The sequence below is a fragment of the Monodelphis domestica genome, chromosome 4 (assembly GCF_027887165.1).
Source record: "Monodelphis domestica isolate mMonDom1 chromosome 4, mMonDom1.pri, whole genome shotgun sequence".
Taxonomy (NCBI): domain Eukaryota; kingdom Metazoa; phylum Chordata; class Mammalia; order Didelphimorphia; family Didelphidae; genus Monodelphis; species Monodelphis domestica.
In genome coordinates, this window is record NC_077230.1 from 83,636,525 (window position 1) to 83,649,516 (window position 12,992).

The following is a 12,992-nucleotide window of genomic DNA, read 5'->3' on the forward strand; positions in this document are numbered from 1 at the left end:
TTTGAATCCTTAGGGCATAGCACAGTACTTGACTTATAGTGGATACTTAATAAAAGCTTATTGACTTATTGACCCCATTTCCAGGGGATTCTGGAAAGGGTGGAGAGGGAGAGTGGAAGGAAAGAGTTCACAACTCCAGATGTCAAAGTCTCTAGAGAAGAAGGTCCTTCTGCCTATGAGTGTGGAGATGCTGTGACAGTCTGGGCTCTCTGGGAAGCCTGAATCTTGGAAATAAAGTGCTCACTGGGTTCAATGGTCAGGCTGAATGAGTTATTGGAGAAGCTATGGGAAAGTGCTGGCAGCACCGGGCTCTCCCCTCTGCTCCCCCTCGCCCAGCCCTGGCACCTACCTTGGCTAACAGCCGCTCTCTTGCTGGCCTCTGTAGGGGCTTTGCAGCAACTTCTCCTAGAGCCTGTGCTGAAATTCCACTACATGTTGAAGAAGCTGCAACTGCACAGTGAGGAGTACGTGCTGATGCAGGCCATCTCCCTGTTCTCACCAGGTATGGTGGCCCAAGGCCATTCCCTCTCTGCCCTAGCTCAAATCACTCCTGGGCAGGTGAGAATATGGGGGCAACTGCCATTGAGCTCTTCAGGCAAGGGGCCTCTTTCCTACCTTTCAGCTCTCTCTGTCTCTGGCTTTCCCTTTCTCTTCATAAACACATATTATATAACATACGAAATACAAACATATGTAGGGATATATGCATATATAAGAGGATTGTCTCTCGAAATCTTTCCAGATCGATATAGATACAGATAGACCTAGAAAGAGGTAGATATATAGATATACATATATGATAAATCTATAAATGTATCATTTATAAAAATTTAATTATAATGATTACAATATGTACTTTTATTTATAAAATATAAAAGATAGACTTATCTATCTCTGCCCTCACCCCAACAATGCCCTACCCTAAAGCTAGCCACCCTCTCCACTGTGCTCTCTGGGATGCTTACTCTATAGGTAAAATGTTTGCTTTCATATTAAATCTTTTCCTTTCCCAATCTTTCCATCTTCTGGGAAAGAAAGAAAGAAAGAAGAAAGAAAGAAAGAAAGAAAGAAAGAAAGAAAGAAAGAAAGAAAGAAAGAAAGAAAGAAAGAAAGAAAGAAAGAAAGAAAGAAAGAAAGAAAGAAAGAAAGAAAGAAAGAAAGAAAGAAAGAAAGAAAGAGGAAAGAGAGAGAGAAAGAAAGAGAGATAGAGAAAGAAACAAAGAAAGGAAGGAAGGAAGGAAGATGCATAGATAGAAAGAAGCTAGCTAGCTAGAAAGAAAGATAGATAAACATAAGTGGATAGACAGACACAGACAGATGACTAGATAGAAAGATAGACACAGACAAATAGATATTATATAGATCTCTAAATAGATCTGTATCTCTACAGAGAGTTATAGAGAGATATATGTATTTTATGTATATGTATATATATATATATATGATATATATATATATATGAGAGAGAGTGTCCTATTATATGTTAGGACTGTCTATCTTTCTGGGCTCTTCTCTTCTCTCCCTCTTCTTCTCTCTACTATGTATATACTCAGAGACGCTTATTTATACACATACATACAAAATATTTGGGACTGTCTCTCTTGTTTCCTCTCTAACACACATATATACACGACTCTGCACTGCCTGGAGCCGAGCCCCCCCTATCGTACCACCATGGTGTTGGGGCTACCTGGAGTCCCCAGGGGTGCCCAAGATGAGAGAGCTTGGCTTTTCTGGGGCTTTTCTGGTTCTCCAGGAGAGGGAGTGAAGAGAGAGGTTCCCCTGGTCTTCCTTCCCTCAAAGAAGACTAGCAATGTGAGAGGGTGACTGGAGGCACAGTCTGCTGCTCTCCCTCTACGTTCTTGAACATCAAAGCCTGCCATTTCATCAGACAAAGTCAGAACAAAGTTGCTGGGCTTGGGGCAGGGAGACAGTTTCTCCATCTTAATGCCCCAGGGATCTGCTTTGCTCCTGCTCTTTCCTTAGACCGACCTGGTGTGGTCCAGCGTCGTGTGGTGGGTCAGCTGCAGGAGAGATTCACTGTGGCACTGAAAGCCTACATAGAATGCAAGCGGCCTCAGCCAGCTCACCGGTGAGTGGGGGCAGCCCCAAAGGCCCCCAGAGCCAGGGGCCAGGCTTCATTTTGGGGTAGTGGGTCTATGCACTGCTGCACGTTGGATGCTGTTTTCCATGTCCATGGCAGGTGGTTACTAGGGATTGCCTGGGAGAAATCAATCAAATAGAAAGCATTCATTAAGCACCTACTATGTGCCTGGCACTCTATTGGCCACTGCAAAGAATGAAACAATCCCTACTTTCTTTTTTCTTAAACCCTTACCTTTCATCTTAGAATTAATACTGTGTATTGGTTCCAAGGCAGAAGACTGGTAAGGGCTAGGCAATGGGGGTTAAGTGACTTGCCCAGGGTCACACAGCTTGGAGGTATCTGAGGCTAAATTTGAACCTAGAACCTCCCATCTCTAGGCTCCTGGCTTTCATTCCACTGAGCCATACAGCTGCCCCATGGAGGGATGGGTTTCTAAGTCTATATGCCTCTATATACATATACATATATATATGTGTATACATATGTGTGTTTATGTGCACATGTACACTAGTGTATATATACATATCTGTGTAAGCATGCATATGTACAGAATAAAGACAAAGGGGAGGGCTTGGCAGCAGTGTGAGATAGACTCAAGTGGCGGGAGCCTTGGGGTAGGGAGATGAGTCAGGAAGATGCTGCAAAAATCCAGGCGAGAGATGATGAAAGCTTGCACCAAGACAATAGCTGTGGGAATGAAGAGAATAGGGGAGTTATGTTTGGGATTTTTTTGGTTTGGTTTGGTTTCTTAATTTATTTTTTTTAAACCCTTACCTTCTGTCTTGGAGTCAATACTGTGTATTGGCTCCAAGGCAGAAGAGTGGTAAGGGCTAGGCAATGGGGGTCAAGTGACTTGCCCAGGGTCACACAGCTGGGAAGTGTCTGAGTCCAGATTTGAACCCAGGACCTCCCATCTCTAGGCCTGGTTCTCAATCCACTGAACCACCCAGCTGCCCCCCTTAATTTAATTTTTAAAAAATATAACCATGGAAAACCAAGGGAACTGCTTCAGACCAGCCAACTTTGCTGGTTCTCCTTCACTCATTGATGATTCCTTATTTCCATTTCTCAAATCCTCCCCATCCCAAACCACCCCCTTCCACTGTGCTCTCTGGAATGTCTCTTCTCTAGGTAATATGCTTTCTTTCATTCCTATCCCACTTCTTCCATCTTCTGGCTCTTCCTGGGACCTGGCTCCCTCCTGGTGACACAGACCCACTGGTGACCCTTTCTGGCAATGGTTGGACTTTCACCTATTTGCCACATATACCACCCACCAGAAACACACCCACTGGAAGAAGTCAGGAATTTGGTTCTCATTGTTGCATTCAGGATGTCTCTCTACTGCTATCACACAGTAACCTCTCCTCCTTTAAAGCTCACCCTGGCCAATTTTTGGGCAGCTAGGTGGCACATTGGTTAGAGTCAGGAAAAACACAAGTCTGACTTCAGACACCTACTGCTGTGTGACCTTGGGCAAGTCATAATACTGTTTGCCTCAGTTTCCTCATATGTAAAATGTGCCAAAGACAGACATGGCAAACCACTTCAGGATCTCTACCACAAGACCCCAAATGGAGTCACAAAGGATCAGACACAGCTGAAAAAATGATAACAACCCATATCTACTGTCCAGTTGGCATTCTAGAAAGTGCTGCCTCCCAGCCTCCATGATTCTCCTCTTCTTTCCTCAGTGCTCTCCTACCCAACTTCTGTCTTTACACTAGAGGACTTCCACATCCATATTTATAGTCCCTCAATCATTCTAACTTCCCAATTTCTTAACGCACTCCTTTCCCATGACCACAGTTACCCACAAAGATAGTTAGACCCTTGATCTTGCCATTATCCACAAGTTTTCTACATCTGTGCTCATGAATGTTGAGATTCCCTTCTCTGATCATAATCTGTTGTTGTTCACCTCTCCTCTCACCTTGTAACTACAAACCAAGTCCTTCATCCTCACTGGGACCCCCAGAACCCCCTGAGTTCTTTCCCAGGCCATCCCTACCACACTGGCTCCACATTCTCTCCTTCCTCATCTTGACCCTTAGTGAGTTGACTTGGCTCTATATTGTCTTCATCTGTTGAGCCCCTTGGCCCCTTTATTGTGCCAAAGATCTGGCCCTTCTAAATCATAACCTTTGATTGTTCCCACCCTCTGCTGCCTTCAGTGCTTCTCAAACACCTGGATAGGATCATGAAACCAGGCTGGCCAGATCCCCTGCAAACTTACATTATATAATGTCAACTGGGCTCTCATTGCATCAAGAGAATCCTCCCTAATTGATTCACTACCCCACTCACCATAGCAGCCTTCCCGATCTTTTTCTTCTTTCCTCAAGCTTCCCAAAGCTTTCCCTTCCTCCATTCTCTCAGTTGAGAATCTTACCTCATTTTTCACTGAAAAAATCAAGGCGATTCACTGAGAGCTTCTTCTTCTTCCCTCCTCAACTCATACAACTGAGATGATTTCCCAAACTCTCTCTTCCTTCATCCTTGTCTCAGAGGAAAAGATGGTCCCAAAGCAAAGCCCTCTTTTCTGGAGGAAGTGATCTTATCACATCCCATCTTTGCTGGCAGACTTTATCATTACCCTTTCTATCATCTCTACCTACTCTTCCATCTCTCCTTGTCTACTGGCTGCATCCCTATTGCATATGAACACGTCCCTATTGCCCCTCATCTTCTAACCCTCTCCTGATCTGTCCATCTGCACAGTTACCCTACATCTCTTTTCTCTTTAGTAACGAAACTCCTATCTACAGAAAGTACTTCGACTTCCGTTCCTCTCTAGACAAAGAGTCAGTAAGAGCCGAGTTAAAATCTGAGCTCGTTTTTGAGCTTTGTGACTGTGAGAAAAATCACTTAATGTCTGTTTGCCTCCATTTCTTCATCTGTAAAATGGGGACAATAACTTCACCTACGTCCCAGAGCTATAGTGAAGATTAAACTAGATAATATTGATAAAGCTCTTTGCAGAGCTTAAAGTGCCATATAAATGCCATATATTATTATTTCCTTAACTCTTTGTAATCTAGCTTCTGATCTCATCATTCAACTGAAATTGCTTTCCCCCAGGTTACTAGTGATCCCTTAATTGCCAAATCCCAAAAATTGCAAATCTTAATTGCCAAAATTGCCAAGTTTTCTCAATCTTCATCCTTCTTGACCTCTGCAAGCCTTCGCCACTGTCAATCACACTCTCCTTCTTGATACTCTCTTCTTTCTAGATTTTTCTTCATTTTTATTGTCATGCAAAATACACTTCCATATTGATAATCGTTGTAAGAGAAAACTCATACATTCTCAACTCTCCCTTCTCTCTTGCCCTCCATATCCAGTCTATTGTCAAGTCTTGTTGATTTTTCCTTTGTGAAATCTCTTATAGATGGCCCTTCTCTTCTCTGGCATTGCTACCACTCTGCAGGCTCTTATCACCCCAGGCCAGACTATTGTAGAAGCCAGCTGGTTGGCCATCCTGTCTCAAGCCTTCCCCACCTCCAGTTTATCCATCATTCAGCTGTCAAATCAACCATCTTAAAGCACATATACCTGAAGATATTATCCTTCCTTTTCAATGAACTCCAATCTATTGCCTTCAGGGTTAGATACAAATTCCTTTGTCATTAAAGTGCCAAGCTGGGCCTGGAGTCAGGAAGACCCACCTCTGGGAGTTCAAATCTGGCCTCAGACATTTACTAGTTGTATGACCCTGGGCAAATCACCTCACCTTGTTTGCCTCAGTTTCCTCATCTGTAAAATGAGCTGGAGAAGGCAATAGCAAACCACTCCACTATCTTTGCCAAGAAAACCCCAAATTGAGTCATGAAGAATTGGACATGACAGAAACAAGAGAGCATTCAATGCCCTCCACAACCTGACCTCCTACCTTTCCAAGATTCTTATCATTTTCTCCCATGTTCTCTTCAATCCAGTGACGTGGGCTTTCTTGCTGTTCCTTGCAGAAGGTGCTATTCCTCTTAACTCCAGGCACTTTCACTGGCTCTCCTTCCTATCTGGAATTCTCTCCTTTCTCATTTTTGCCTCCCTGACTTTTTTCTTTTCATTTTTCATTTTATATTTCACTTCTCCATGACTTTCTTCAAGTACTAGCTTCAAATCTTACCTTCTGCAAGAAGTCTTTCCTGATTACCCTCAATGCTAGTACCTTCCCTTCATCAATTACCTCCAGTTTACCCTTTATTTAGGCTGAGTGCATCTTGTTTTTATTTGTTTGCATGTTGTCTCTCCTATTAGACTGTATGTAGCACCTTGTGAACAGGGTCTTTTGTTGGCTTTCTTCAAATTGCCAGCAGGACTGAGTCTGACGTAGTAGGTGCTTAATAAATGTTGACATTGACCAACAAACAATTGGGAACCAAGAGTGTTGAAGGAGTTGAGGGAGCAGGGGAAACTAGGTTGGTTTGATGGACAGAGTTCGGGTTCAAATGGGACCTCAGGTATTTCCTGACTGAGTTACTCTGGGCAAGTCACTTCACTCAAATTGTCCAGCCCTTAGCGCTTTTCTGCCTTGGAAATGATGCTTCATCCCAATTCCAAGACAGAAAGTAAGAGTTAAAAAAAGAACCGAGGGAGCTGAACAAGGCACGAAGGATGTATGTGTGTTTTGTTGCTGCTGACGCAGCAGGAGATATGTGACTGATTTGTGAGATCCCTCACTTGCCTCACCTGTGCGGCTCATATTTCCCTTCTCTTCACGTGGAAGCCAATACTGAACAAGACCAGCCTAGAATCTGGCAGTAGACAGAAATGGAAAACAATTGGCTGAGTAGTAAGTGGAGATGGGGAACAAGTACAGTCCCTGGCAAAGACACAAACCGAACAAGATGAGAAGGTCTGATACCTACCGGTGTAAGTTTACTCAGCTGGGTCCCCATGTATTAGGTGACATACTATGGTATCATGGATGGAGAGCCGGACTGGAGCCAGGAAGAGCTAGGTTCAAATCTTGACTCAGACACTTACTAGCTGCGTGACTCTGGGAAAGTCACTGACCAGCTCCGGAGTGTCTTTGTCTATTAAAATCAGAGGATGGGACTCCGTGACATCTAAATAGGACCCTATTGGATCTGGTTTAGAGGTGACTCCAACACCAGCATTCTCAGTTCAGGCTCGCAGCTGGTAGGAAATAAGGTACTTGAAAGGCATTGAATGGTAAACCAAATGAAGTTAGGTGGCCTAACATTCTCCTCCCCCTCCCAAACTAAATATGGAAATGGCTTTGTCGTTAGGGCAGGATACGGCAAAGGACATGGTGGCTGACTCAAGTGGTCTTCAGAAATCCACGGAGTTCCGCAGCCCTAAATTCCAAGTGGCTGGGACTTTTTCTGCCCTTGGAGGACCAGATGCCAGCACAGCCAGGGCCATTGGGGTCCAAAGGGCAGCTGTGATATGAATCCAGCTCTTTCTTCACTGTCCACTGAAGCGGCAGCTTTAGAAAACAGGTCCAGCGATGGCTGTGGGTCTGTTATCTGCAGGACAGTTTTACCATATTTATTTAGACTTGGGCATCCTCACAGAGCTGGTGGGCCACCAGGTGATGGAACGTCTTGGCTGTGACAGCTTGTGAAGATGGCCAAGGTGGGGAGAGGGTGGGTGCGAGTGGCATTGGTAGAGGGAATGCTCACACGATGAAATCATACATCTGCAGAGAAAGATGATTGCAGACAGTTTGTAGACGCAGAGACCCACAGAACTTCCAAGGCTCAGGGCTTCTTTGCAGAGAGTGCTTTTATTTTATTTAATGTCTTGCTTATCATAATTTGTTGTTAGACCTTGATACAATCCCTCCCCAGAGTGTGTGCATCAGAGTCCTGAAATACTGGCTCAGTCAATGAGCCGGTGACATATTGTTTAGGGTCAGTGCCACATTTACATTTTTCTATACTTAAAATTTAGCCTTTACTTATCCACTTCCTGTGTTTTTTCCTTTTATCTCAAGTTAATTTGAGGCAGATGTTAGGTGCTAGCAAAAAATTGGGCAAGTGCTAAAAAGAGAACTAACAGCAGTGTGTGGAGGAAAGCACAAAATGACCAAAAATGATTATGATGTAAAAACAGAGGATCAGGTACAGCTGGGTGGCTCAGTGGATTGAGAGCCAGGCCTAGAGACAGGAGGTCCTAGGTTCAAATCTGGCCTCAGACTGTGTGACCCTGGGCAAGTCACTTAACCCCTATTGCCTAGCTCTTACCACTCTTCTGCCTTGGCTTGAATAAGCATCAATAAAGATTTTTTGTTTTTTTTTTAAGTGAAACAAGTGTTAAGGAGTCTTCATTCATTCGTCTGTTTGTTATTTGTGTAAATAAGGCACTAAATGGAAGTTTATTAAACTTAATCAAATATCTGAGTGTTGGGAAAACTGTGGTCATGCTAGTCCACTGATAAAGAAAGTGAATGATAGAACTAGGAGCAAACTTAAAAGGTTTTGTTCTTGTGGTTTAGTTATTTTTTAGTTGTGTCTGACTCTTCATGGCCCCTTTTGGAGTTTTCTTGGCAATGATACTGGAATTGTTTGCCATTTCTTTCTCCATCCCATTTGATAGATGAGGAAACTGAAGCAAACACAGTTAAGTGACTTGTCCAGGGTCACCTGGCTAGTCAATATCTGAGGCCAGATTTGAACTCAGGGCCCAGCTCTATCCACCACACCACCTAGCTGTCCTGGCATCAAATCTTAGAGACATCTACATTTTTAATTTTCCTTCTGGTCCCCTGTAAAGACTGCCTCTTCCTCTCACAGTGGTAGCATCAGGGAAGACCAAAGCTATAATGGACATTGTTTTGCCCTTATCAGGGCAGGACAAGGTGGGGATTGAGATGCTGTCTGTAGAGACTTCCAGGATCCAGTCCAGACCTTTTCCTGTGCCTTACCATGGTGTGGAGGTGACTTGGCAGTTAAGTCCAAGGAATGCAGGCTCAGCCAGACCTTATCAAGTCAGAACAGGTCCCGTGATGGACCGACTGTACTCCTGCCTTCCCTGGACCAGCTTTGCTCATCACCAGAGGCTCAGCCACAGCAGCTCACATGACCATCCACTATAATGAGGATGTGGTTAAAACCTGCATTAATGGCGAGTCTCCTCATGCAGATGAAACTACAGACTCTAGAAGTACTGAATTGTGGAGTTTTACTCTTAATTTAGTAGGTGCCCTCTGAACATTGTATCACACTGCTTCTCACAACCAAGCCTCTTGCCCAATTTCGATTCAGTTTCCAGTGACACGCCATGGCAAGCTTAGGTCAGTGATTGCCATGGATGTCCTGTGGCTGCGCCTTGGCTACTGCTCTAAGCTTAAAGAGTCTACCTAAGCTCCCCCTGAAGGAAAGGATGAGGGAGATCAGAAGCCGCACCCTGGCTTTGGATCCTTACTGGCTTGGGGACTTGCCTTTTTACAACTGGTGATGGGGTAGATTCAGTAATAAGCAACAGGAAGAGCCACACAGAGCCTCCCCTATGACTGGAGTTCTTAATCCAGTGACTCTAAACTACTGCTCAGAGCAAAGAAACCCACCTTTATAACATGTGTAGACCCCTAGGACAAAGGAACTCCACAGCATTTCCTAATTTCTTCATCTCTGCTTCCCTTCCTTTCCCTCTCCCTCTGCCCACCCTACAGTTTCCTGTTTCTGAAGATCATAGCCATCCTCACAGAGCTCCGAACCATCAATGCCCAGCACACCAAGCGGCTGCTGCAGATCGAAGACATCCATCCTTTTGCCACTCCTCTCATGCGGGAGTTACTCAACATAATGGACCGCTGAATAGTCAACTCACTTTGAAGGCTGCCCCGCAGCAAGCAGCCAGTATACCTCCAATGGCAAGTCCTCTGGCCGTTGGTCCTTGGATGGACAGAAACCAGAGAGAGCAGAGATCTCTCCATGCTCTGATTTGTAGGGTCCAGCTTTAACCTCTTGGATTTGCTCCAGTTCTTTTGGTACTCATTCCCATCTGACTTTCCTGGAGAGGAGAGGATGTTTCTTCCTGGCCTGTATTGCTACCATATCTTGATAGATAGTTGATAGATAATGATACACTTGGCAGAGTAACTCCCTGGCTTCTGGGAATTGTAGCAAGTGGGGAGCAGATTTTTTCTTCAGAAGAGATGCTGCTAAAGGAAAGTAATGAATGCTGGAGGGGATGTGGCAAAATTGGGACACTAATTCATTGCTGGTAGAGTTGTGAATTGTTCCAACCATTCTGGAAGGCAATTTGGAACTATGCCCAAAGGGCACTAAAAGACTGTCTGCCCTTTGACCCAGCCATAGCACTGCTGGGTTTGTACCCCAAAGAGATAATAAGGAAAAAGAGCTGTAGAAGAATATTCATAGCTGTGCTCTTTGTGGTGGCAAAAAATTGGAAAATGAGGGGATGCCCTTCAATTGGAGAATGGCTGAACAAATTGTGGTATATGTTGGTGATGGAATACTATTGTGCTCAAAGGAATAACAAAGTAGAGGAATTCCATGTGAACTGGAACAGCAAAGGGAGCAGAACCAGGAGAACACTGTACACAGAGACTGATACACTGTGGTATAATCAAATGTAATGGACTTCTCTACTAACAGCAATGCAATGATCCAGGACAGTTCTGAGGGATCTATGAGAAAGAACACTGTCCACATTCAGAGGAAGAACTGTGGGAGCAGAAACACAGAAGAAAAACAACTGCTTGATCACATGAGTTGATGGGGATATGATTGGGGATGTAGACTCTAAACAATCACCCTAATGTAAATATTAATAATATGGAAATAGTTCTTGATCAATGACACATGTAAAACCCAGTGGAATTGCTCATTGGCTATTGGATGGGGTTGGGAGGAGGGAAGGGAAAGAACATGAATCTTGTAACCATGGGAAAATATTCTAAATTAATTAATTAAATAAATAAATTTTAAAAAAATAAAAAGAAGAGGTGCTGTTGGTCCTAGGATGGAATTCCAGTGAGATATGGCAGCAGCGCTCTCCGAGAAAGGGATGGGCAGGCTTGAGGCTCAGTGGGTTGTCTGTGGGACTCCATCATCTTCCATGATCATTAGTAGCTCATTCATCTCTTCTCCTCTTCTTTTTCCTATTTCTTTCTCCATAAAGCCAGCTTCCATCTTCTATATCTGCTACTGTCTACTGGCCCAGATTATCCCACAACTACTCTGCATGTGAGCTCCTGGATTTGTGTGTGTAGGTGTGTGTGTGTATGTGCCCCATGCACATGCTCATGACAATTGTAATAGATGATGTTGGAGGGGGTATATTTGATTGATACTAGGTAATTAATAGATCAGGTAGTTATCTTCCTTTGTCTACTGTCCTCCCTTTATATCTCCTTTTCTCCCTCTTCCAGCCTCCTCTTCAGCCTCTCTCTTCTTCCCCTTTCCCCTTCTTCTTCATCCTCCTTCTAAGTAACTCAGTGTGAACTATGATGTTTCAGAGGAAATACTCTTTTCTCTTCTTTATCTCAAGTAGAGGTTTATTGGGGGAAAAACAGGAAAGACAGAGGATGAGGTAAGTGGGTTGGGATTTTCCCTACTATCTTCAGTGAGTCTTGGGTTGGAGGATATTGAGAGAAATGGCAATTCAGTCACTACCATGAAAGTCAGAGAGAGATATATGGACTATTGTCATTCCTCTTCCTTCAAATCAATCAGGACCACCTCCAACTTGACTACCCCAAGTCCCAGAGATAAACCCAGCTTCTTTCTTCAAAGTCACCACCATCAGCCAAAAGCCCAGAAAGATCACTCCCTTCTAAGGCAACTCATCCCCCTCTAATTGCTGGCAATCTAACTAGAATCTAGGTCCTCAGAATTTTCACCCACCCATCCTAGTTCTTTTTCAAGTGAGATGTCTGGAATTGTTTTCACATGACAGTCTTTCTGTAGAAATTGAATATTGGCCCATGCCCATTTCTTTGACACCCCAGGAAAGACTTTGAATTTTAAAAATGAGAAGAGTTTAATCTAAGATTGAAACTACAGCTTGCTTCTTCCCCTACCCTCTTCTTGAAGAAGAATGCAGGTGAAACCTTTTGTTGATCTGTAAACAAGCCTCTTAGGATAGTGGGATAGAGGAAAGATAGTAGGGTAAAGAAAAGTGGACATGTGCCCTCTGCTGCCATTCTAAAGGTCTTGTGACTTCTGGCTTCCAGAAGACCCTTGTCTCTTACCCTTCTGGACTCTCTGATATCCTGAAGACCTGCCAGAGGAACTATGGAGAGGGATCTCAAGAGGAGCAACAATTGGAGCACTGGTGGAAAGTGAGGGCTTTTTTTTCCCCCTGGCAATCTGGAAAGAGTAGGTACGCTTTTCTGTCTGGCTCTCCAAGGAGGCTTGCTAAGGGAACATCTGGCCACATGGAAGTCTTTTCTTTTACTGGCCCACTTTTTAAACTTACTTAGTAAATTATTATAAATTTAGATGCAGTCTCCAGAAAATTTTTAACCTTAACATTTCAAATACTTAAAGGCATCTATCACACTTTCCTTCATTGTATTCTCTTCTCCAAGCTATTGCCCTTGGATTCTTGGGTAGAAGGGTCTCCAGGCTCCTAACCCTCTGGCTGCCCTTCTGTGGGTGTTATTTAACTTTTCAGAGTCCTCATATATCTTCACTAATGTGTCTGTATCCTTGTATAGTTGGCAGGGGAGAGGGTGATGGAGAGTGCTCAGGTATGTATGCAATTGTTCATCTATTTAATCTAGATATGAGTCTACATAATGTTAAGAAAAGGGGTGCATATTGTTTAATCCATCACCTTCCATCTTAGAATCACTACTGTGTATTGAGCAGTAAGGTCTAAGCAATGAGGTTAAGTGACTTGCCCAGGGTCACACAGCTAGGAAACATCTGCGGCCTGAATTGAA

The 12,992-nt window shown here is 43.8% G+C and overlaps 1 protein-coding gene across 1 annotated transcript in view; it reads left to right on the forward strand.

The window, feature by feature from the left end:
• The window catches only part of NR1I2 (nuclear receptor subfamily 1 group I member 2), a 70,433-nt gene extending 59,409 nt beyond the window's left edge, over positions 1–11,024 (forward strand). The window contains 3 exon segments of the mRNA XM_056793503.1: positions 386–502; positions 1,987–2,092; positions 9,750–11,024. Of these exon segments, the coding sequence (XP_056649481.1) occupies positions 386–502; positions 1,987–2,092; positions 9,750–9,894 (368 nt within the window). The 3' untranslated portion in view covers positions 9,895–11,024.
• Positions 11,025–12,992: the final 1,968 nt, after the last annotated feature.